Genomic DNA, 24,514 nt, shown 5'->3' with positions numbered 1-24,514 from the left:
GGATCAAGTTTGTTTACAACATTTGTTTTTCTTCTCTATGCTATGCCATCTCTGTCAAAGACCTCAGGAATTAAGCTGTGTGCGGATTTCGTCCGGCAGAAGCCGGTTTCGAATCTGCACCAGATCTGTAATTATTGTTTGGGCAAGAGGTACGGTATGCAGGATTGTGCACCATGCCAGCCTATGCACCCGAATGCCCTCTGGAAAAGGGCGTAAAACTCTTCACCTTCGTCCACATGGCAGAGAGGGTGGAGTTTCGGTCTCGCTCAAGGGTGCAAGACGCGGAGTGCCATCCTTAAAAACAGGCCCCACTTGAAGTGGGGAAAAAGAAGGAAAAGAAATAGAAGAAGCACTGGAAGAGGTCCTACTGCCCAAGTGGTTCCTTCACTGTCATTCTTCTTCATCCTCTGAGAAGAGGAGTCCCAGGAACAGCAGGTAGAAGTCCCTTTCCCCACCCAGTCCAGCACTAAATAGGAATGGGAGACATTTTGCCTAAAGATACTGGACATCTTTGCAATGGTGCCGACGGCTTTGGCCTCAGCGCCGTTGACGAAGGCACCTCCTGCTTCGGATGGGGTGCAATCGGGTCCCACTGTGTCTGTTGCGACCGGCAGAGAACCTGCTGGAGTCCACTCATGCACACCTTTGGGCTCAGGCCTGGTTCCTTTGCCACGCAAACGGTTGAGGCGCCGGACGACCCTGCCTTCAGGCACTGTGGTCCCAGCACCGGGTCCAGTATAGAAGTTGACGTCCTCGGCACCGATCAAGATCGGGGTAGTTGAAGCTCCCCAGGAGTACATTGCCCTTCCAAGAGACACCTTCATGTCGAAGATGTATTCCATCTACGACGAGGAAGGTGATCAGGTACCATTTGGGTTGGAGAGGGATTTCCCTAAAGAGTTTTATGGAGAAGGTAAGGATGTGTTCGGACTGGCTGAGGACCTGAGGGTCACCAGTGGCTTTGACACATCACCTGAGATGGAGATATTGCCGGGATCCATTCTGGGCAAGCTTCAAGCTGCTTTTCAGCAGATGGCAATGGTGTCAGAGACCTTGGGGCTTTCTGCACTGTACAGATCCAAGATACAGTACAAGCTCTATGATGTCTTGGATGACGCCCCTAAAAAGGAGACGCTGCTGTCCTTCAATGTGGCAGTGGAGGCACATGTCGCAGAGGTTTGGGAAAAGCCTGCCTCTGCTGCAGCAGTGGACAGGGATCTGGCAAATAAAATTGCCCAGCACCCTTTGACCCAGCATTTCTATCATCTCATGCCTCCCCTGAAAGCTTGGTGATTCAGGCGGCAATGGCAAACTTAAAAATGTCCACTTTCCTGCCCCTCCCTCTAGACAGAGAGAGCAAGAGACATGACGGTTGGGACAAGAAGACGTTTGTTTTGGGCAACCTGGTCCTACGTGCAGTGAATGCTTCATGCACTCTCGCCAAGTTCTCTTTTGGTCTGTGGTCTGCTGTGGCAGGAGGCGCCAAAAACATCCCTATGGGAGAGATGAGGGACGGTTTCCAGGCCCTTGTGGCTGATGGCAGGGAGGCGTTCGCCATTTGATAGAGTCAGGCTTGGGCACCGCAGACTGTGTGGGCAGGTACATGGGCAGGGGGACCATCAGAAATCACTCTTGGTTGAGGATGTCAGGGTTTGTGGCAGACGTACATAACAGACTGTTAGACATGCCATTCGATGGCCAGAACCTGTTTGGCTCAAAGACGGACGATGCTCTCCAGAAGGTGCAATTGTCCAAGGCCACCGCTAAGTCTATGGGGCTAGCTGTGCAACAGCCCTCCACACAGCCTGCCAGCGGTAGGGGTTTCGTCACTACTCCACCTATGCTGCTAGAGGCTGTGGTCATGCTCCTCAGGAAGAATGCAGGGCAGGTGCTTCCCGAGAGGCAGCGGTAGGGGTGCCCAGAGAAAAGGGGCAACCTGCATCCCCTCTGCTCCCCAGAGCACAAAACCTCAGTGACTGTCTCTGTCACTCTGTTATGTTATGTTAATTATATTTATAAAGCGCACACACGCCAAAGCATCTTGGCGCTAAGAAGAGTGGAGACTTTCCCTGTTCAGCTCGGAATGGTCCAACGCAACGTCTGACACATGGGGCTTACAGGTCTTTCATCAGGGTTATTGTCTCCCACTCATTCAGCACCCCCAGACCACAGGCCTCAGCCCACCACCCTGCCTCCAGATCCCATCCTCTTGAGGAGGTCCATCAGCTTCTTTCAAAGAGTGCGATAGAATTGGTGCCGCACTCAGAATGAGGCATGGGGTAGTACTCCACTTATTTTCTGGTACCAGATAAGGACGGGGGCTTGCGTCCTATTCTGGATCTGCGCTGATGAATTTGTTCCTTTGCAAGGACAAGTTCAAGATGGTTACCCTAACTCAGACATTGCAAGCTTTTGACCTGCAGGACTGGTTGGTGTCACTAGAACTTTGGGATGCTGCATTCTTCCACCTTCTGATTCGTCAGAGACACAGGAAGTATCCAAGGTTTGTGGTGGGCCTACAGCCTTACCAGTTGAAGGTCCTAAACAACCCAGCGCCTGAAGGTCTGGAAAAGTAATGTAACTATTGTTAAGCAACCACAACCAAGTGAAGTAAAGTTAAGATCTACAGGCAATTGAAAACGAAATGGTCCATTTAGGAGATTACGGTATAGGCAAGATAATAAAATGTAAATATAGTTTAGGCTTACATTTTCTGTAGTAAGCATCAGGAAATAAAGGAACCGCTTATTTTGTACAGCATAGTTAAGAGACTAGAAATTGGAACCAATCGTAAATGGAAGAATACAAGATAAAACATAAAGAAAGCCATTAGATTTTGTTCAAAGAGACTTCATTCCTTGAAGAGAGGCGCATCCTTCAGATTAAGGCAGAAGAGTCTTCAGTACTGAAAAGTGGAAACAAACCTGGTTTTCAAGTAAATCCTTGACTTTGTACTTTTTATCATCCCTCTGGGCATCTAGCTGAGGGAACACAGGTCTAGTTACTCTGTATATTGGTTAGGAGCAGGTAGGGTAGGCCCTTACCTTGTTTGTTCTTTCCTTGTCCCTGCAGATCTCTGCTTGAGTAGAAGATCTGGAACTTGAGTTTTGCATTTTATCCAGTTCCCCTTTCCCTCTGGGGTGTACCAGACTCAGCTGTTTCAGTTTAGTTGAGAGCTTGGCACCCTTGTGGGTCTGTGGGGCTAAGCAGCATGGGGTCTGTGGGGTTCTCAGCCCATGCACCTTTTGCCCAATCTGGGCTTTTATCTGAACTACAAAAAGTCTCAGGTTTCGATGTCCCAGTCTCGTCAATGTATTGGGGCAGTCTTGGACACTCATCTAGGAAGGGCAGCAGACCAAGTGGAGAACATATTTCGGATGGTCCATGATTTTCAGTCCCAAGAGTGAGTCCCAGCATCAACCTTCTTGTGCATTCTGGGCCTCATGGCTTCCTGCATCCGTGAGAAGCCATCGCTTTAGTGGCTTCCCCATTGCCAATGGTCACAAGGCCTCCAGACCACTGTTTTTCAACCTGCCAAGCCACTACAGAAGGGGAAAGACCATATGCAAATCAGGAAGGTAGAATGTCACAGCAGATGCCTTGAGGAGACCGACTTCGGCCTCTCACGAGTGGGAGCTCTGTCAGGATGTTTTGGAGGAGATATTCTCCTATTGTGAGGCTCCTCAGGTCAGGTGGACCTCTTCACTTCCAGTGTCAATAGGAATTGCGAGTTGTTCTGCTCTAGGGAATTTCCTCATCAGGGAGCTCTGGGGAACGCGTTGACGGTCGAGTGGACATTCAACCTCCTTTATGCATTCCTGATGATTCCTGTCATTCCGCTGGATGCAAATAGTTTGTGCCTGTTCAGAACCACGCTCATTCTGATTGCTCTGGACTGGCCCAGGAGAATGCAGTATCCAAAGTTGTTGGAGATGGCCATTGCCCTCCTTGGGGCCTTCCAAGAAGAGTGGACTTGCTTTACCAGTCGGAGGGGTGGGTCGTCCATTTGAACCTCAGCAACCTGAACCTTCATGCTTGGCTGGTACAGGGAGGGCACCTGTCAGACGACATCCTTTATGTACTCCCTTCAGCACAGAGACCCGCCACAAAGTCTATATTTTCTAGCAGATGGTGTACATCTAAGGCTTGGTGCCGCGATAGGGATCTGTACCGTTTATCATTTCCTTTATCCCCTGTGTTGGATTTTTTTCTGACTTTGGCCCAAGCAGGGCTGCAGATTGGCACTGTGAAAGGTTACTTCACTGCTATTTTGGTGTTCAAGAGGTCCCCAAAACAGGCCTTGTTTTTCACACTCCCCACTGGTATGTAATTTTTGTGGGGCTTGTGTAACCAGTTTGCTCCCTTCCTGACCGTTTGTGGTTCTGACGTGGGATTTTAATTTAGTTTTAACATTTCTAATGGGTACTCTGTTTGAGCCCTGTCATTTGGGCATCTATTAGATTACTCACCCTTAAGGTGATTTTTTTGGTTGCCATCACTTAGGTGAGATGGGTGAGTGATCTCCACACAATGTCTGTTTTACTTCCCTATTTGGTTTTCTCCAAAGACCAGGTGACTTTCAGAGTGAGACTCTCCTTCCTGCCAAAAGTGGTCTGAGATTTTCATCTCCCACCGAAGATCCATCTTCCTGTGTTATTTCCTCTGCCTTACGCTTCCAAGGCAGAGGAACAATTCCATCGGCTGGACCTGGTACAGGCCCTTAGGCTTTATGTCTCTCGTACTAGAGAGGCTAGGAAAGATGACAAGCTATTCATTGGGTACGCTGGTGCTCGTGCTGGCAGGGATGTAACCAAACGAACCCTGTCAAGGTGTATCATTCTCTGCATCTCAGAACGCTACGGTATGGCTGGTAAGAATGTGCCTGAGGCTCTCTGGGCACATTCTACCAGAGGTGTGGCTGCTACATCTGCCCTGCAGAGGGAAGACCCTGTCCTGGACATTTGCCAGGCGGCAACATGGGTGTCTTTGCACACATTTGCTAAGCATTACTGCTTGCATTCCGTTTCCGGTCAGGATGCCCGTTTTGGTAGGGCAGTCCTGCAGAGTTTTCTGGTTTAGGTGGTGTCCTCGCTTCCTCCCTCCTCCAGATTGCATGCTGCTTCGGGAGTCTATCATGGATGAGGAATCCATGGGAGTAATGAATCCATTAGAAGAACAAGTTCCTTACCTGTCTGTAGTGTTCTTTCTGATGGATGTTCCTCCCACGGATTCCTCAGTGCTGCCTTCCCTACCTGCCCCTCTTGGTGGAAAGCTAAGACACCATTGATTCTACCGTCTCTCAGCCTCAGGGTGCTAGGGAAAAAGAGTGGAACTGAGGTCACGGGGCGCAGCGCCTTGATATATACTGGTCCAATGTCAGGTCTAGTGCAGGGCACTTAGAGGCGTCGTATGTAGCTTTGCACACCCTGTCGACAGAAAAGTCTTAGAAAAGCAGCAGCCCGTGGATAGGATTATTACAGATGAGGAATCCGTGAGAGGAACATCCATCAGAAAGAACATTGCCGAGAGGTGAGTCATTTGTTCATTTTGGGCTCCTGCATGTCTTAGTGATGCCGGGTTTGTTAGAATGAGGAGTACAGGTTTTTGATGGTGGTGACTGGTGGTCCTTCCACTTTTGGCTGTGCATGGTTTCATACATTTAGAATGCTTTGAGTTAGTTCATGATGATTTCTGGTGGTCCCCGGTTGGTGGAGCAGGGATTCTTGTTATGTTATGTTAGTAAATTTGTAATGTGCCAAAGCCTGAGGGCATCCAGGTGCCATAAAAGAGGAAGGAGGTGGCAGCAATTTGCTCTTATTATTCATTATTATATAGGTCTTCTTATTATAGGAGACCTCTAAAGTTCTTTATGGTGGTATCTGGCTGTCGTCTGCCTCTGAGCTGTGCTGGTGTTCTTAAAAGGGCTCCTCCTTGTCAGGAATTGATGTCCCGTCTCTGAGTAGTACTGGATTCCATAGACTTTGAGGGTATCAAGGATCTTTGTGGTTGCTTCTGTTGGCCCTTGATTGATGCTGGGTATCTTTGAACGACATGTTTTAAAGTTGACCCTCTTGGGTTTAGTGCTTGCTACTATATCTCTGAGTGGTATCAGTTTTCATAAGAGGTGGAAGGGGTTCTTCTTGTTGGTGTCCATTTTCTGTGCTCCCCTTATTTACACGAGAACCGTATTCCAAGTATGGCGGTTGAGTTATTAGAAACAGAGGCCTATTTGGACATTTCCGGATATCACGTAGACTCTGCGTGCCATGCTGGTTGCAGAACATAGGTCTTAAATTTAGTTTTGTCACGTGAATTGTTATGTTTTAGGGTGAATCAGGCTCCTGGCTATTTTTATTATTTTATTTTTTAGAGCGCGGACGTAGCTTGAGAGCAGTGGAGAGCTGTACAAGATTTGGATAGCCAGCGTTTGGGCTGGCATCTTTTAATAGTAGCGCAGTACTGTGCATTGCGTTCTGTTCGCGCATTGGAATTAGTCCATGGCCAGGTGCTGTTGATAAACGCCACATTTTGAGAGATTTGTGAAATTGGAGAACAATGGGGCATTCCGAGTTTATACTGGGTGTGTGAAAAGAGAAGGATTTCTTTGTGGGTCCTCTCTTTGCGGACTAGTGGTGTTTCGAGCCAACTGGACAATGTGCTGCGCGAGGAATGTGTGCCGCTGGATATGCGGGGCTTAGCTGCCAGGTATGCTAGTGTGTTACTCGTGACTGCTTTTTAAGTGATGCATGCATTCTTTAAGAATATCCAGGCCTGGAGAGGAAGCCAATGAAGACTCTGATGGATAGATGTGGGTCTTTTGATTGTCTTTCACTGATATACTTGATGCAGCGTTCTGGACTCTTAACGTCTTGACACCTAAATGGCTCCTTGACTCCTGAACCCGTCTCCTCTGCTCTTTTTACTGTGATTGGTGGGCCCCTATTGGCAGGCAAGTGTCTTCACTTGTAGCACTGCCATTTGTAGAGTAAGCAAAAGCCTCACTATTGCATCCCTGGCCCAGATAGACACTCTTGTCTTTCTACAATGACACCTGCAGTTGGGATACCCTGATTGCAGGCAATATGTGAATTACCTCCTATATATTCCAACAATATAGGCGCCCTATTTGTCGCTTTCCAATTGGCACCCTGAGGTCCCTCAATCCGACTTCCCTGTGGCCATGAATTATGATTTGCCTTGTGTCGGTCCCCAATTTATTATCACTTTTCTGGTTGTACATCTAGTTACCCTCTCTTGACTCCACGGCCACACTATGTACTAGTTCTCAGCTGCTGCTGCTCCTGGCCCTAGCACACCTCTTGTAGCGTGTGCGGCTACTCAGTGCTTGACGTCTAGATTGGTCTGCGACTTTGACCAGCCTCTGACCTATGAGCCCATTCAACGGGTGGCACATGTAGCCAGGCAATGTCACGTGACTTGCCCTTTATACCACAGGTAGCAGTAGGATGAACTCTGGTTTACCATTCTGTATCCCAGGCAACAGTGGGCCCTGCTGCGGCTTAGCTATTCCTACCACAGAGAGCAGCGATCCGTCCAAATGACTTACCTTTCCATACCACAAGTAGCAGTGGGAGACGGTCTTCAGAACGAAGACGTCATTGGAGTTGAGCGAGGTGGCACGGACAGGTACTTCAATGGCCTTGGTGTTGTACTCGTTGGTGCCGTGGACGTGAAAGAGACGGATGGGGGGTTCTGGCGCAGAGTTTTCTGCCCGCGAGGTACCGCCCTGCAAGCAAGAAAAAGGAAGGAGGTAAAACATCTTCACCAGTACTAATTACAGGTGGAGCAATGTACATTTCTATAGGACCACTTTAGTAGCCTTTTTACTTTAGTCCATATTCAGTTTATAACACCATATCAACCATGTGTGACAAACCAAATTCCTCACCACAGTTACACAACTTTTACCTTTTACTTAACTTACTAAACATGTTTATTTGTTCTGGGTGTGGGTGTGTACTTGTGCTTTCTTCCTCTTTTACTCTCTGTGCACTCTCTGCGCCCTCTCTTTCTCTTTATCGCTGTCTCATTGCATTATCAGGTTCGCATTTTCTAGAGCAACTTGGGACAACCACACCCGGCCCTTATGTAACCCGGAAAAAACAAATCGAAACAGAATAAAGCTGTGCTGACATAGTTTGTAAACGATGGGGTGATAATTACATGGAAACAATGCGTGTTCCATATTAGTTTATTGCCAGGACAGCCTAGGTTTGTGTTCATGTAAATATCTTTCTGGTATTTCTGTTTCCTACTGCACTTTGTGCACTTTTAAATAAGGTGCATCTGCCTATTGGCCTCCATTTTCTTGTTGTTGTCCTATTGGGTTTCTAAAATGGTGGGCGGTGGTTCAGTCGACTTGAGGGGGATCCGTATCCCGCATGAGGAGAAAGTTTGATTTTGACGGCTGCCCCTTCCCTTTGCGCTGCCGAGGTTGAAAAGCCTGTCCTCCTGAGGCATAGAGGTAAAAAAAAGTGATGGGTGTGTAGTCTGAACTCTCCTCTTTTACTCTTCAGACTATCTGATACAGATTAGTGTGATGTACACAAAACATCTGATACTCTGACCCATACAGAACATACACTCCTTCAAATATCCTTGCAGCTTTTCCTATAGATTGTGACTGTTCTAGCACAAGGCTTATTTGCCTGTACTTCGAACAGTGAGCGATATATGGTTCTCCAAATATGCAGAGTGAACACTCCAATGCCACTTTTTGGTATTCAGTCTCTATGCTCCTATAACCTAGATCAAGACCTGATAGACCTACGGTTCTCCACTGGCAAGCCACCCGCCCTCATCAACCCAATACCAAGGATTTCCCTTACCCTCAACATTTACATTACACTACTGCAAACCACCAATTCAAGTTCAGAAACAGCTTAAACGTCAACGAGACTTGGGGGAAATAGTATTTTCCACCTATCAGGCAGTAGCATGATGTACATTGTTTACATTTGCTATAGTATTTGTAAACAAATTGACACTATCGCATTTTCACATTATACCTTAGCTGTAGCTTCAGAAAACGAAAGCTCCATTTAGTGAAACTAAAGATGTGGATTGAGAAGCACAGGGCAAAAACCCTACCATACCACAGGGCGCCTCTTCCTCAACACAAGCAGAAAAATGGCTCCAATTCACAGTGATTAGCAGGAAAACAGTAAAGAATAACAGTGCATACAATGCTACGAGGCCACACCAGTTGCAGAATTACACAAAAAAGTGCCTCAAATGTGGTTGTGTGAAATTGTGCTTTCTTGGACTTATAGTTACGAGCTTTAATTGGCAACTTTGAAAAGCAGCTGCTGGACCTTCCAGCAGGTAGGAGATTGGCCACATGCTAGGGAAAGGTGAGAGCCAGCATGTATTAGTAGTATGGCTCGATATCCCCAAAGGATGTACTACACCATGAGAGTCTGCTGCAGCAAAGGAATCACTTACCTTGATGCCGATTCCTCCTCCAGCAATTCCAGCGCACCAACTGACAAAGGATCACTGGGTCTGCCGCAGTGTGTCCGTTGAATTAAAATAAACAGGTACAGAAGAGACAAACAGTATTTATGACATGCTGGATGGACTCTCGGACTGCTGTTGTGGTGCCCCCCCCTAAAGGCTGACACATCAGGCCTGCATTGCCTGACCCAAAGACCGGCCCTGGCTCTGTCTACCACAGAAGCATGGTTAATCAGAAGCTCCGGAGAACCTGTGGTCCAAATTGAGGGACTGGAACTGCCCAGAGGAGCTTTTGGAGCCGATGGAAGCCCTTTATTCCAACTCAACTCTGCAGGTTTGTCTGAACCGTCAGGGATTGTTATCTAAAAAATTACGGTTATGAGGGGTTTAAGGCAGGGTTGTGCCTTGTCCCCGATCCTCTTTAATCTTTATATCTCTGACATATCGCAGGAGGTGATACAGGGTTTCCCTTCCAAACATAATGGGATTCCAATCCCCTGGATTTTTATGCGGATGACCTGCCAGTGATTGATAAAAAACCTATAGGGCTCCAACGGCACTTAGACGCCCTGCAGTCCTACATGACCCGAAATGATTTGCGAGTCAATGCAAAAAAATCAAAGATTCTGGTATTTAATGGGGGAACCAATTGGAAGAAATCCCTGAAATTCCGATGGTATGTAAATCATCAGCCATTGGAATGCGTAAACTCCATTATTTATTTGGGAGTCTGCGCCAATCAGAGTGTGGCTGAATCCCCATGGGCTAAGCTTTTGCGATCACAAGTTAAAAATCTCACAGCCCCAGGTATGATTTTACATCATCGATTTGGTAAGTTCTTATGGGGCTGAAACTTGCTTAAATCTCTCATGGCAACTTTGGGAAATCCTTAAGGTGATTTTTTGGAAGGGAATTTTAGGGTTTCCTAAGAGCCTACCGATGGCTTGTATTCGTTTTGAATTTGGACTTTCATCTCTATACTCCATCTCCCTGTGGAAATCTCTTCCTCTCTTTTGAAAATCACTGCTGGTCCATTTGATTTCTCAGCTATTCTGGGGGATAAGGGCCTGTCGACTAGTGCGGATCACCTTAGTGCATGGAAAGCTAAAAGCACCAATTGTTTGAGAGATCTGGACTCCCCTGTGGACATTTTAATTTCCAATCCTGTATTGATAAAAAAAGAAACTGTTTCAACAGGACTGGATATTGACCCAGGCCAAAATGAACAAATTAAGTCTTATGAAAGTCTATGTCTTCAATGCAATACCTTTGGAGTGTTAGCACTGATATCATGCTATAGATACAGAGTCAAATAGGTATCTAGTTATAGCATCGAATGCCTTGCCATCTAAAAATAAAAGCATCTAATGTAGGTAAAGGGTTTATTTTAATTCTATTGGGTTTTTAAAGGTTCAAAAAGGGGTGCTGGGGGGACCCCCCATTAAAAAATAAATAAAATAAAATGCATTCAACGCTTTTTTCTCAACGCTTTATTTTAGATGCTTTGGCATTCAATGCAATGACTATAAACCAGTCAAATATTGTGAACCAGGAAGTCTGTACGACAACGGGGTTTGTGAGAGTGGTTTAATAGCCTATTTTATTTTCTCATTGTGCTTCTCTCTTTTTATTGGAAATGTGTTGTTTAATTATTTTTTGTGTTTTTCCTATTTCACTGTTTTACATTTTTCTTCTTTTCTGTGATTGTAACATGTTGAAGTATTCTCGCCTATTTTAACTCTTGTATATGAGGATATAGATGGTTTCTTAATTTTTTTATTTTCATTGTTTAATTGTTAAAGGTTTGATATAAACCATTAAAATAATAATAATAATCAGAAGCTCCTGAACCACTTATGGATGCAAAGCCTTTGCTTCTCGCCCAATCCAGAAGGCAGGGGGAACAGTGTACACAGTGGCAGATCATTGGGGGGGGAAACTATCTACGCATCCCATTATTGAGCTGACAGCCTAGACACGCTGAATGACAAGAGAGGACTCCTTTCCTGTCAGCCAGCGTGTTCACGCTGCGGACGCTCCCGCAATGTGAACACGATGACTGACAGGAGAGGGCCTCCGTTCCTGTCAGGCAACGTTTCTACGTGTCGGAGTGACGGCAGGGCCATCCGGTCCTCCCGTGGCTGCTTGACATTTTTTTGGGGTGCATGGAGGTTAGGTAAGTGTTTTTATTAATTTGAAATTAAATGTGTATATATGTGTATTTTGTGTGTATGTATATGTTTATACATCTGCGTGTGTATAAGGGTGTTTCTGTTTGTGTCAATGCTGTGTTTGATTTTATGTATGCGTGCTGTGAGGGTGAAGGTAAGGAGACAGCCACACGGTTGGTGGATCCACAAATGCGTTTATTTAAATAATAAAAGGGGTTGGAAAAAGCCTCACTAGCCCTAACTCTATGAGGGTGTTCCCTGCCTCAACACAACTAACTAAGGAGGCAGTCCTTGTCCGAATGTCCAAAATAATGCCCACTGTCCTGTGTCAAAACCCTAACCTGACCCTCACACTCTATAAGCCTCACAAACCTACTACAAGGAAAATAATATTGTACGGAGCTGCTTTCCTGCAGCCTTTCTTCACTTGGTTGTACCAAGTTCAACTTAGAAAGTCCAGCAACTCAGAATAATCCCTCCAAAAAAGTGTACAAGGAAGTTCCTCGTACTTGCTGGAGCACCCACTATTTGGGAAGGGAACACAACCCTGTGTAGTGGATTTTGTCATGCCAGGGGGACAATCCACTTCACTGGCCTTTCCTTTATCGAGTTATATGGTAACAATTGTTCCAAGTAATGCTCCCCCACTTTGTGGCAGAAGTGGTCTATTCTTCTTCCAGGCAATGTCAAATTGGTTTTTACAGAATAATTGAGACCAGTGAGAGAGTATGGTTACTTTTCACGCACACGTGTCAGTTGCCTTTTTTATGCTTCTCTAATATGCATTCAAACTGGCGGTAAAGTACACATCCCCCCTGTCCCCATGCGGTACATGGCTAGGTTGTTCTGCTGCAGGCTTGTCTCCTAGCGTCCCGGAATGCCCTTCTGTAGCCCCTAGGAGAGTTGCCTCTCCTATTATGCGTGTTGCTGCTGGCGCCATCTGGTAGAGGCTTTGCTTCCCGAGGGCTCCTTCCGACACGAGTTTGCTACCTCGGTGCGAACTGCTTCCTGTGTCAGAGACGGGCATCTTAGTTCTTCGTGAGGTTCCTGCTGACTCCCGCAGCCTCGCTCTACTTCCAAGAGAGTCGATGGGCTTATCCTATTTGCCGTGTTATTCACTGCAACCAAACGCCAGGGACCACTGGTTCTTGTCAGTGTTTTACATAGTAATTCTCTGGTTGCTTCAGTGGCGGCTCGGCTGAATATTCTATAAGAGCGGGTTCGGCTTCCCGCTGGCAGCGGTGTTGGTATTTTGATACCGAACGTCCTTGGCGGCGGGCGGTTGTTAATATGGCGACTTTTTATAAGGTCGCAGTTCACTTAGTTCATGAACATGTGACACTCTTTCACTCTTGCGGCCAGCTCCCAGAGGCAACGCTGGGTTTTCTTGAGTCCGCTTGACTCGTTTGGCCGCTCCTCCTTGTCTCCAGTTGGTAGTTAAGTGCTTCTGCTGTATCTGTTAAAAAGGAGGTGGCACCACCTCACCCAGCCCTGGTTTCTGCCATCGCTCGGGCTGATTAAGTGGTTTCCCGGTGGCCTCGGCAATGCTTTAATTTGGAATTTCGTCTGCTGCGCTTCACGTTTTCCTTTCTCTTTCTTCAAGTCCTGTATCACCCACGAGTCTCCCGTCTCTTTCCTACTTCAGTTTCTCTTCTCCAGCCACTCCTACTACCACCCCGACCACTGCTACTACTTCGTCCCCTCTCTCTGGTCTCCACTGCTCCTTTTATTGCAAGCGTGTCTCTTGTAACTGGCCAACAACTAGAACGATGTTGATACTTTTTCAGCACCTCACTGTAGGGCCACCTCGTCGCAGTACTCACAGCACTTTTATGTAGCCCCTGTTTTTTCCCCTAGCCCGTTTGAGCACAGTATTATAAATACTCCCGGCTAGGAACGGACCCACTGACATCAGCCCACCATCCCCGACCAGCTGCTCTGGTGGGGCGCTAAGTAACCTGCAAACAAAAGGTGTTAATTCAAGGAGATGGGCCACAATACTGAGTTCCAGGTGTCAATAAGGCACAGTAGCCCAGAGAGGGAAGTTTTGGAACCCAGAGGGGCCTTTTATATAAAACTTGGCAACGTGTACCTTTTCTTCAAATCCATTCCAGCCCCAATCTGTTAACTCATTCTATGATTGACATTGCATTGAAAGGATTAGAAGACAAGCCCGCGCACAACGCACCTTCATATTAACCTTGAGCAGGTATGCAATCCCCCCGTCCCCGGCGGTGCACACTCACACCATAACCTCCCAGCTGCAGTCTGCCCTAATAAGGTTCCCCTACAAACACAGTACCTTATTGTCCGTCTCGTCCTTGCTGTCCTGGTTAGTCTGTCTAACTGCCCCGCTCTGCAGCGGGTGGCTTGCACTGGATGATTGACCCTTCAGGAAAGCCATTCCTGCCAAACAGCAAACTCGTGCTCTCCTCCATTGGCTTTGCTGGGGCTTTGCAGCCCTTTCTTTCATTGCTGGACTCCACATGCTCTTATTTCTTCCGTGACACTCTTTTTACACGTCCATTAAAAAAGACCTTGTTATTGCCCCTTTATTTTTCCTCTGTGACGGTGCGTTAGTTAGTTGGGGCTCTACCAGCCCCAAAGGTTCCCCGAGCTTATGTGCCCCTGCTGTCCACGTACTAGTGAATATTTTTCCTTTCCTCCGTGGGGATGTTGTCCTAATTGGAATCCACCCAGGCCTGCCTACCTGGGTGGAGTCTTAGCGTCCAGCAGACACACTTCATGCTGAGCCTTCAGGACATCACGGCCGGGCTCCAGGTAAGTCCTGGGTAAGTCCCGCTCTCCCTGTCTGGCTCCGGGGAGTGTGGGTGCTGCGATCTGTCAGTGCTTCTCTGTCTTCACAACCTACCCCGACTGGCCACGCGGGCGGGTGGGCTTTCCCAGCACGGCCACGTTCTTCATCCGGGCTGCACCGCACACGTGGGCTGGGACTTCTATCACCTCCGTGTCACCTGGACTGGCCCCTGGGCGGCCTGTAGTCATTAGGCCATGGGCCAGGTCAGATCACTGCCACGCACGGCCCCGGGATGGGGTGTCATATTCACCCCGGCTGCATGTGCCTAGGACTTGCTCTTCTTCTCGCCCGCCCGGGTTGGCCACCGGGTCCGCCATTGCCTCCCAGCCTAACGCTCTTGCTTGGGGTCTGCCCCGCACACCCTGCCCTGGATTTGCTCTTTTTCTCCCTCGCCAGTGTTGGCCGCCGGCCGGGCCACTGCCTCCCAGCCAATGCACGCGCTCGGGGACTGCCCCGCATATGCGGCCACGGGCGCTGACATTATCTTCACCCAGGCCGCAATGGACACGTGGCCTGGGTCTTTCTTTGATGCCGGCTGCAGCTGGCAGACACAGACCAGCTCCACCCCAGCAAAGGGCCCCAGGGTGCCACTCGAGGCTGCGCCTCCCCCTTTGGAACACAGCTTTTTCTTTTTCTTTCTGTCTCGCTGCACTCTCCTTTGCTTTCACTACCTTTCTCTCTCTTGGCTCTCCTTTCAACTGTCCCTTTTAAGGGTTCTTTACTTCTCCCAGGTGAGTTCAATCCATGCCCACAGACAGGGGAGACCTGTCCATTGTTTTACAGTCCAGTGTTCCACGTGTCCCCCATGGTGGGGAACGTGGTAGAGTCAGGTAAGTCAGTCTATGTAAAACACATACACATTTAATAAAGCTTTATATAAACTCCTAGTGTGGCTTGTCTTTATTTATATATTTGTTTATATACTTGCAGTATACTCAAACAGGACCACCTCAGGTTCCAGAAGCACTTCAAGACCTTCCTTTTTGCTGCTGCTTTCTCTCTTTCTCTCCCTTGTTGACCCCCATGTCTGCTGCACTGACTGGTCGCCTGGCCACCCTCAGAACCCTATGGGCACCAGGCCCTTCCACGACCTGTAAGCACCTGCACTGCCTCTGGCCCTCTGCACACTTAGGGTTTGTATCCGTAAACGTACTGTTTTCTGCCTCCTTACATTACCCTTAGGCGGCTCCCCCGGCTGCACTTACTCAGAGCAATGTTGCCCTGATCGCACTTCCCCTGTTCCCCCCCCCCATAGCACTTCTCCTCTCCCTCTCACCCCTGCACTTGCATGATCTGAATGACACAAGGACTAGTAAGATTGTTTGTTTAGTCCTCCTTATGTCTCCCCTTTTTGTCTTGTCCCACCTAGAAACACTTGTATTCAGGCACGTTATATATGACTCATCATATCAGAAATGGCATATGAGGTGGGACATAAAGCTTGCAGGTGTTGGTTGGTTATTTGCCCATCCATTGACTGCCCAAATCCATGCTAATCCCTATGGCAATTACCATACCCAATTACCAAATTCCTGACCCGCCACCCAAAATACCTCCTCATGAGAACTCTTTGAGCTAGCTTTATTCAAGCCTTACCATCAAAGGTGCACTCAAAGACCAGGTCTGTCTTCAGCCACTCAATACAAAAGCACTATGCGTGCCCTTCACAGAAGTCCTGTTAAAAACAAGCATTGGCGAAGCCAAAGGTTTTGGCTTGTGCATAAGTATTAGGCATTTGCCAGGCACTGCTATTAGATGCTCAGGTACTCGAACCATTTTGCACCTGCTCACATCAACGGCCAGTTAATACCAATACAGCAGTGCCTTTCCCAAGCTTACTTGAAAGCCGAAACTGTTGGCATTACCAATGCTTGTTTTGCTGTACCCTTGATGCACAGGATCATGCATCAAGGGTAAAGAAAATATAAGTGTTACTACGTGGCTAAAATGGACCACATTGAAGGTAGGCCAGTGAAGCCAGTAATAACACTTATGGTGCACAGCCGGACTGGCTATACTTTCTGCAGGAATGTCATTTAGAGGTCATTATGCGACCTCTAATTAAAAAAAAAATGTAAACAATTTTTTTTTTTGTAATGCAAGCTTCTGAGCTTTGGCTGGCTTTCTTGTTCAGGCCGCTTGAAAAAAAGAAGAGAAATAAGAACAGGAGCGCCACAAGTTTAACACTTTCAGCACTGACCCTAAAAAGGAAAGAATAGGAAAACCAAAGAATGTGTCTTTCTGGAATTCTATACAATAATTGCAAAGCTCATTAAAGGTTTTTTTCAGGCACACTTCAGGGGGTGAGTCACTGATTTAGTCTGTTCTTAAATGCCTCAACTCAGCCTTTCATCCTTCTGAGATCAATAAATGAGTACCAACACAGGTTGGGTGATATTGGGTGTATTTTTTTTCTATATAAAGCGTTTAAGCGTAAGTGCTACATAATAACACATCATTATCATTTGGCCATGGACGTCTGCTTGTAATTTGGTAATATGGGCCTATACACACTGATCTAAACGATACATATGGCAATCCATTCTTGTATGAAATGTATATCACATTATCGTGATATTGTAACCATATTTTTCGTAGTGTACAATGCTTTGTGATGCCACTTCCTGTTTTGTGAACGGGTGAAAGGTTGTGTTCGATCGCTACCCGTGATATCACTTCGGGGTAGGGTCAAATGACATCACGTCCTGTGATGTCATCAGGTGTCAAGGGTTGTCTGGTGTCACTTCCGCTACCCCTGGCATTTTGGTGAAATGACGTCCCTGACTTTCTGTGGCATGGCATTTTTACTGGTTGGGAGGCCTTATACGCTGAATCTGGCAGATATTGTTGTCAGTGTAATGATGCAGTGGTATTTCAGCCATTTTCCATAGGTTATCAGCTTGTCACTTTAAGGTTTGGGGGTTTTGACAAATAACAAATTGTTGCTCTTTGTCAGTGGTCCGGTGGCACATCACTCGTTTGGAAACTGGTAGTCCGTATTTCAACCTCGTGAAAGGTGAGGAAAAATGCACCGCAGTTTCTTGATGAGGGAAACATAGACCTGCTTATGCGAGCAGACCTTCGGCACCTCGACCACCCCATATTGGTTTGCTGCTTTAGGGAGGTGGCGGGGGTGTCGGATCATGGAGTCTGTCTTCGCTGCAAACCTTCTCCTGTGGTACGTCCCCTCTTGTCAGTCTTTATTGGCTGACTTTTCTCTGCTGTTTCTCTTTGCTCCTTCTCTGTATTGCCGGGGTCTTCAGCCTGCGGCCCTTCAGATGATTTGGACAAATGCTTCCATGGTCCTTCACCATTGACTTAACTAGTTAGGACTGACGGGAGTCGTAGTACAAAACGCCTGGAGAGCCAAAGGTTTTAGTCTCCTGTGGAATTGTTTTCAAATGCATCCATGTCCTGGCCCCACCCTATCTCCTCTCTCTCCTCGCTCTCTGTGCTCCTCTTTCTCCTCCGTCTTCTCAGTTTCGCCTCGCCCCTCCCCATCCGCCATTTGCTTCTTGTTGTTTTTTACGTTTGCTCTTCTGTCCCCCTTTCAGTTAAATCCCTCTTTGAACTGAACTGCCCCTACTCGCTCCGAGATGGAGCACTTTTGCTCTCAGCCTATTAGAGACTCTTTTCTCTGCATGCTTGGACTGCTGTATGGACTGCTTTGCTCACTTGCTGACATGTATTTACCATTTCAAACTTCCTTGAACAGCACTTTGATGAAAGCGCTATGTAAATACAATCAAATAAACACATTTTTGAATTGGTCTTGCTTTTGTAACATGTATTTGTGCCATTGTTATTTCACCAACAGCAGTGTTTTCGAATCAAACCAATTATTCTTGAGATTGACTGAAATGACAGCATTCACAGGAATGACAGCAGTCCTGTGAATGGCAGGTTGCCTAATGTAGGAAATCGACTTTGTTTTTTATACATCCAATAAACAAAATACATAAAGCTCAACGTGTGCAATAGGGGCAAATGTTGCTATTTCTGGTACATTTTTCAAACTGATATTGTGTAAGCCTAATGTTGCCATTGTCGACCCAAGATGCATGGCTGCCTAGTCTGGGGAGGAGAGCTCAGGGGCAACGTGCTCACCTTGGAAGCAAGACGACACGGAGAAAGACAGGTTCCCGGGTCTGCGCTTAGAAACCTCTGGGTATTAAGCGTGTTATAAACAACATAGTATACACCTGCGGCACGCGCAGCTCAACCCCAACAGGGCAGTGCTGCAGCCATGATTAATGTTGCGATGTAGGAGAGCCGCAAATAGCTACAATGCATGACAACGGAAGGCAGCCGGCTGGCTGTGACACACACCCCTGCTGGGAGAATAGCCAGTCCTAAATGCACAGGTAAGTTGCACATCATATGAAGGTGAGGCTCGATTTCGGCTTAGATCGGGAGTGAACGTCACGTGGGACATCGGTTACCAGGCAGTGACGAATGTCCTATGGTGCAGCGATCTGCAACGGGCGGGGACTCTGCCATATGGTAGGATAATGGAGTTGTACAAGGAGAGGTGGTGCTGCTTGACAAAACACCCAAGGTCAAGGGATGTTCAGCATGGAAGTACACTGCTTAAGTGAAACTGACTAAACGTATTCTACCGTCCAATGTATGATTCTCATTGTGTAAGACCCTATAAACCCTGATAAATCTGGCCTCAAGGGACAGCACCCCATGACGGGGGCACTCTGTCGGTTTCCTGCCCGTTTCCCTTCAGCTGTAAAGAAATACATCTGTCTCTGCTGTCTGCTGCCACCTTGTCTCAGGATTTCTTTACAGTTCTGCCAGTGCCCTATACATACAACGGCGAAGGTAAACAGTTCTCGGATATGCAGGGCAACACATTTATTGGACTGATTCCTAATCCCTTAATAATTGATGTTTAAACTTACAGCACAATAAGCTCCCCCCACACCCAAAACATCAACCTGCCTCTAGACCCTAACTTGGGAAAAGAAGAGCACGAACCCCAGACTCTGGAAGTGAGGCACAGGGCTTGGAGTGTACCAATGACCCATCAAGAGGAGCCTGCCCATCTGCACGTGCCTACGCTTTAGGAGCTACCACACCTGCATTGTACACCTCTTCCCTACCCCTGCCCATTACTCTGTGTACTGGGACTTCCTCTCTGTTACAGTACCATGTTTGCACTTTGCCATCTTCTCTGTGCTGTGTTCTCTTCTCTGTGCTGTGTGTCTGTGTCTTCCTTTCTGTACTTTGCCGGCTACTGTATAAGGTCCCATTTCCTCTGTACCCTCCTCTCTTCTCCACTATATAGTTTCCCTATCAGTACTGTCTTCCTTTCTGAGCTGTGCCCTTTATCTGTAATATGCCCACCTCTGTGTAATGTGTGTCATGTCTGCTGATCCCTCCTCTTGGCACTGATCCCTCCTCTCTGTGCTGATCCTTCCTCTCTGTGCTGATCCTTCCTCTCTGTGCTGATCCTTCCTGTCTGTGCTGATCCTTCCTGTCTGTGCTGATCCCGCCTCTATGCGCTGATCCCGCCTCTGTGCTGATCCCTCCTCTCTGTGCTAATCGCTCCTCTCTGTGCTGATCTCTCCTCTCGGTACTGATCCTTCCTCTCTGTGCTGATCCTTCCTCTCTGTGCTGATCCTTCCTTTCTGTGCTGATCCCGCCTCTATGCGCTGATCCCGCCTCTGTACAGATCCCTCCACTCTGTGCTGATCCCTCCTCTCTGTGCTAATCGCTCCTCTCAGTGCTGATCTCTCCTCTCGGTACTGATCCCTCCTCTCTGCGCTGATGCCTCCTCTCTGCACGGATCCCTACATTCTTGAGAGACATCCTCAATGTACTGAGCCCTCTTTTGTCCACTGACCCCTTGTCTCTGTACTGAACCATTCTGTCTACAGTGTCCCATCTATCTGTATTGAGCCCCTCTAGACTGATGCTACCTCTCTGTAATCAACCCTCCTCCATGTACTGGACCTGCCTCTCTTTACTGTTCACGCCATCATGTACTAAAACCGTCCTCTCTATACTGTGCCCTGTTCTGTTTTGTGAACCCTGTAGGTACTGAATTCTCCTCTCTTTACTGTGTCCTCCTCTAAGTCCTGAATTATTCCCTGTGCTGTGTCCTCTATATACTCATCCCTACTGTCTGTACCATGTCCTCCTTTATGTACTCATCCCTGCTCTCTATACTCATCCTTTCTCTCTGTACTGTGCCCTCTGTACTTATCCCTCCTCCCTAGACCGTGTCCATCTGCAAGTACTGTATCCTCCTTTATGAATTCTCCCCTCATTACTGTATCCTCCTCCAAGTCCTAAATTATTCCCTGTGCTGTGTCCTCTATGTACTCATCCATCCTCTCTGTACTGTGCCCTCCTCTATGTATCCATACCTACTCTCTGTACCGTACCCTCCACTCTGTACTCATCCCTCCTCTCTGCACTGTGCCCTCCTCTCTGCACTGTGCCCTCCTCTCTGTACTCATCCTTCCTCTCTGTAGTGTGCCCTCCTCTCTGTACTCATCCCTCCTCTTTGTAGTGTGCCCTCCTCTCTGTACTCATCCTTCCTCTCTGTAGTGTGCCCTCCTCTCTGTACTCATCCTTCCTCTCTGTAGTGTGCCCTCCTCTCTGTACTCATCCTTCCTCTCTGCACTGTGCCCTCCTCTCTGTACTCATCCCTCCTCTTTGTAGTGTGCCCTCCTCTCTGTACTCATCCCTCCTCTCTGTACTGTGCCCTCCTCTATGTACTCATCCCTCCTCTCTGTACTGTGCCCTCCTCTATGTACTCATCCATCCTCCCTGTACTGTGCCCTCTTCTGTTTACTCATCCTTTCCGCCTATACCAAACCCTTCCCTCCGTACGAACCGTCGTCTCTGTAATGAGCTTCCCTCTGTGTACTGAACCCACCTCTCTGCAATGTGCCCTCTGTAGCCCCTGCTCTTTTCCCCTGTCCCCGGGGGGCCCAATAATAGAATCATTGTCCCTGGCCAGAGATGGACTGCACTGACACCACCCCCCCCCCCCCGTCCCAGACCAGCTGCTCTGGTGAGGTGCTGAGCAACCTGCAAATAAAAAGGTTATTAATTCGGGAGTTGGGCCACAATACTGAGTTCCAGATCGTAAATAAGGCACAGTACACCGGAGGGGAGATTTGATGCCCTCATAGGCTTTTATATAAAACCTTCTGATGACTATTTGCCCCAATCTATATACCCATCCAGTGGGTGACGCAGCGTTAAAATGAGTCAAGGATACCCCTCGCATAACCCCACTTCATATTAACCTTGAGCAGGTCTACAATCTCTCCACTCTGTGTGTTACATCCCCACACCACAACCTCCCACGACATCCACTCACATGTACACTTAGGTGAGCTCACCATGGCAGCTGCAGTCTGCCCTTATTAATAACGTCTAATAGTCTCTACCTGCCAGTCCTAATTAAGTAATTGTGACATAGTACCTTTGTTGTTGCAGCATCACTGCTGCGCTGCCAGTCATAATCAGTTTAAACCCACGCTCTGCCGTGGGTGGCTGTTGCAGGACATCTGTCTGAAACCCTGAGGCTTTGGGGGGCTTTGGGAGCCCTGAGTCCATATAGGGCTAAATGGCTTTGGAAACCCTGACTTCCTCCGTGGCAGTGTGCACAGGCCTTTAGGAGCCCATTGGCTGTTTCCTCCATTGTGGTGCACGTGCAGAACAAAAGCAATCCCAGCCTTTGACTTGTTTCCTCCATGGTGGAGTTCTTGTGTAGACAGGCAGGGACGTCCAACTTGGGCCCTGCTCAGATCCTGCCCACCCGGGCAGGGACTCTTCTCACTACCGGCAACCCATGCTAATCTCTGGCATCACCAGACGTGATGCGGCCGGGCTTCAGGTGAGTCTCACACTGCTCTCCTTGTCTGGTCCCGGGGAGAGCAGGCAGCGTGCAGGTCCTTCAGGACTTCTTCCTCTACTCTACACCACCCACTCCGGCTGGCCCTGGGGTGGGTGGATTTACCAACACGGCCATTCCTCACATCCACCTGGGCCGCCATGCACCACATGTCCCGGGACTTCCATCTTCCCTGGTATGCACGGTCTTGCCTCCGGACCGTCCGTATCCCCACAGGCCATGTCTCAGTCCGGGGACGACCCACATTGGGCAGGGGAGGCTTGCCTATCCATTGTCCTCCAGTCACAAGGTTCCATGTGTCCTTCATGGTAGGGAATGTGGTACAGTCAGGTAAGTTCATGTTAAGCACATACATATTTAATAAAAATGTTACTAAAATAAACTCCTGTGTCCTGTTGTTTATTTCTCTAAATAAACTCCTTTAACCCCCTAACTGACGAAGCCTCTATGATTTGAACACTCCTCTTCATACTGTGCCCTCCTTTCTGTACTGAACCTTCCTCTCTGTACCATGTCCTTTTCTGTGTACTGAATACTGCTCTCTTTACTGTGCCATCCAGTAGTTACTCACCCCTGCCGTCTATACTGAATTTGTCTATCTGCCATGATCCCTCCTGTCTATAATTTGTCCTCCTTTGTACTGGAACCTACTGCCTGTATTGTGTTCTCCTGTGTGCTGAACCGTCCTCTCGGTACTGCACCCCCTATGTGTGCTGAATCTACATCTCTGCACTGTGTCCTCCTGTGTACTGGACCCTCCTCTCTGTACTGTGTCCTCCTGTGTACTGATCCCTCCTCTCTGTACTGCATCCCCCTATGTGTGCTGAATCTTCCTCTCGGCTCTGTGTCCTCCTCTGTACTGGACCCTCCTCTTTGTACTGCATCCTCCTCCATGTTCAGAATCCTCCTCTGTACAGTGTACAACTGTGTACTGATCCCTTCTCTATTCACTGTGCTCCCCTGCGTACTGAACCCTACTGTGTCCTCATGTGTACTGTATCCTCCTCTCTGTACTGAGTCCTCCTTTGTACTGAACCCTCCTGTAGAGGAGCAGCTGGACACCTTCTCCCTGGTCTCTGACCCCTTAGCGCCATCCCATTGGAATGACAGACAAGGAGCCACAAGTGGGAACCCGTGCATGAATCCTTGCAACATTCCTGTACCACATCGAGTATATGAGAGACGGTATGCACTCAGGCAACCTTTCAAAGTGTATCCACAAGCTGAAATAGTGGAGGAATGTTACCAAGAAGGATTCCCCTTGCCGAGCTGTCGATATGCAGCCATGAACAAAATGGATGTACGTTAAAACAAAGTCTGACGACAGCAAAAGAAGGCCATAAAGAAGATATAAAAACCTATGCTGAAACAATATGACAATACTTAAGATTGATCATGTAACTGGAGCACTGAGAAACATGTACCCAACAATACAGTAATCATGAACACAAAGAAGAATGAAGTGACCCACTGGTCAAAAACTGTATATACGCTGTAACGGAAGATAAAAAAAAAACATATAGAAGCTTGCGTATGAGAGGTATATATTCAATGTTTAGGATGACCATTAGAAGAAGATGGATGATGGCTCATGTCAATCAACCAGCTTCCTCAGAATACAAACCCAGGATCCTTAAGTGAAAAGATGATGAAGAGCTTGTTTTTCCCCTTCAAATGGAGAAGTCATGCCAGCAATCCTTACACAGAAAACAACATTAGGACATGGCCATAAACTATTAGCTTATTATAGTGGGATTTTAGATCCAGCTATGAAAGGACACTATCCCTGCAAACAGTCTTTGCCAGCTGTTGCATTTGTCACAGAAAAAACTTGAAGTATAACTATGGGGTGTTCCATAACTTTATTTAATTCATTTTTACTGGGTGCAGTTGCTCCTCTTGGTATTTAGAGACTTGCTCACTCTATCCCATATAAATGTTATACATTTTTCACTATCCAATACTTGGCATCTGTAAATGTTCTTGTTCATCCTAATCTTGAGAAATATGTCCTTCACACATGGTCTGCTCATCTTACTCCCTTCATACGTGTCAGGACTGGCTGGGTTAGTAACAGGAAGAGTTTATTCATAGAATTAACATTGTGCTTGCCCAAGTCAAGATGGAGCAAAAGAAACTCAATCTGATTGGTTAAAGGAACAATGA

The 24,514-nt window shown here is 47.5% G+C and overlaps 1 protein-coding gene across 3 annotated transcripts in view; it reads right to left on the bottom strand.

The window, feature by feature from the left end:
- VIL1 (villin 1) overlaps positions 1 to 24,514 on the bottom strand; it is a 426,415-nt gene that overhangs the window by 91,911 nt on the left and 309,990 nt on the right. For all 3 annotated transcript variants that reach the window (XM_069616842.1, XM_069616840.1, XM_069616841.1), the window contains exon 14: positions 7,568 to 7,747. In XM_069616842.1, coding sequence (XP_069472943.1) covers positions 7,568 to 7,747 — 180 coding nt within the window. The remainder of the gene's footprint in view (positions 1 to 7,567; positions 7,748 to 24,514) is intronic.

Source organism: Ambystoma mexicanum, chromosome 9 (assembly GCF_040938575.1).
Source record: "Ambystoma mexicanum isolate Mex_15411 chromosome 9, UKY_AmexF1_1, whole genome shotgun sequence".
NCBI classification, from domain to species: Eukaryota; Metazoa; Chordata; class Amphibia; order Caudata; family Ambystomatidae; genus Ambystoma; species Ambystoma mexicanum.
This window is presented reverse-complemented; position numbering and strand designations above follow the sequence as displayed.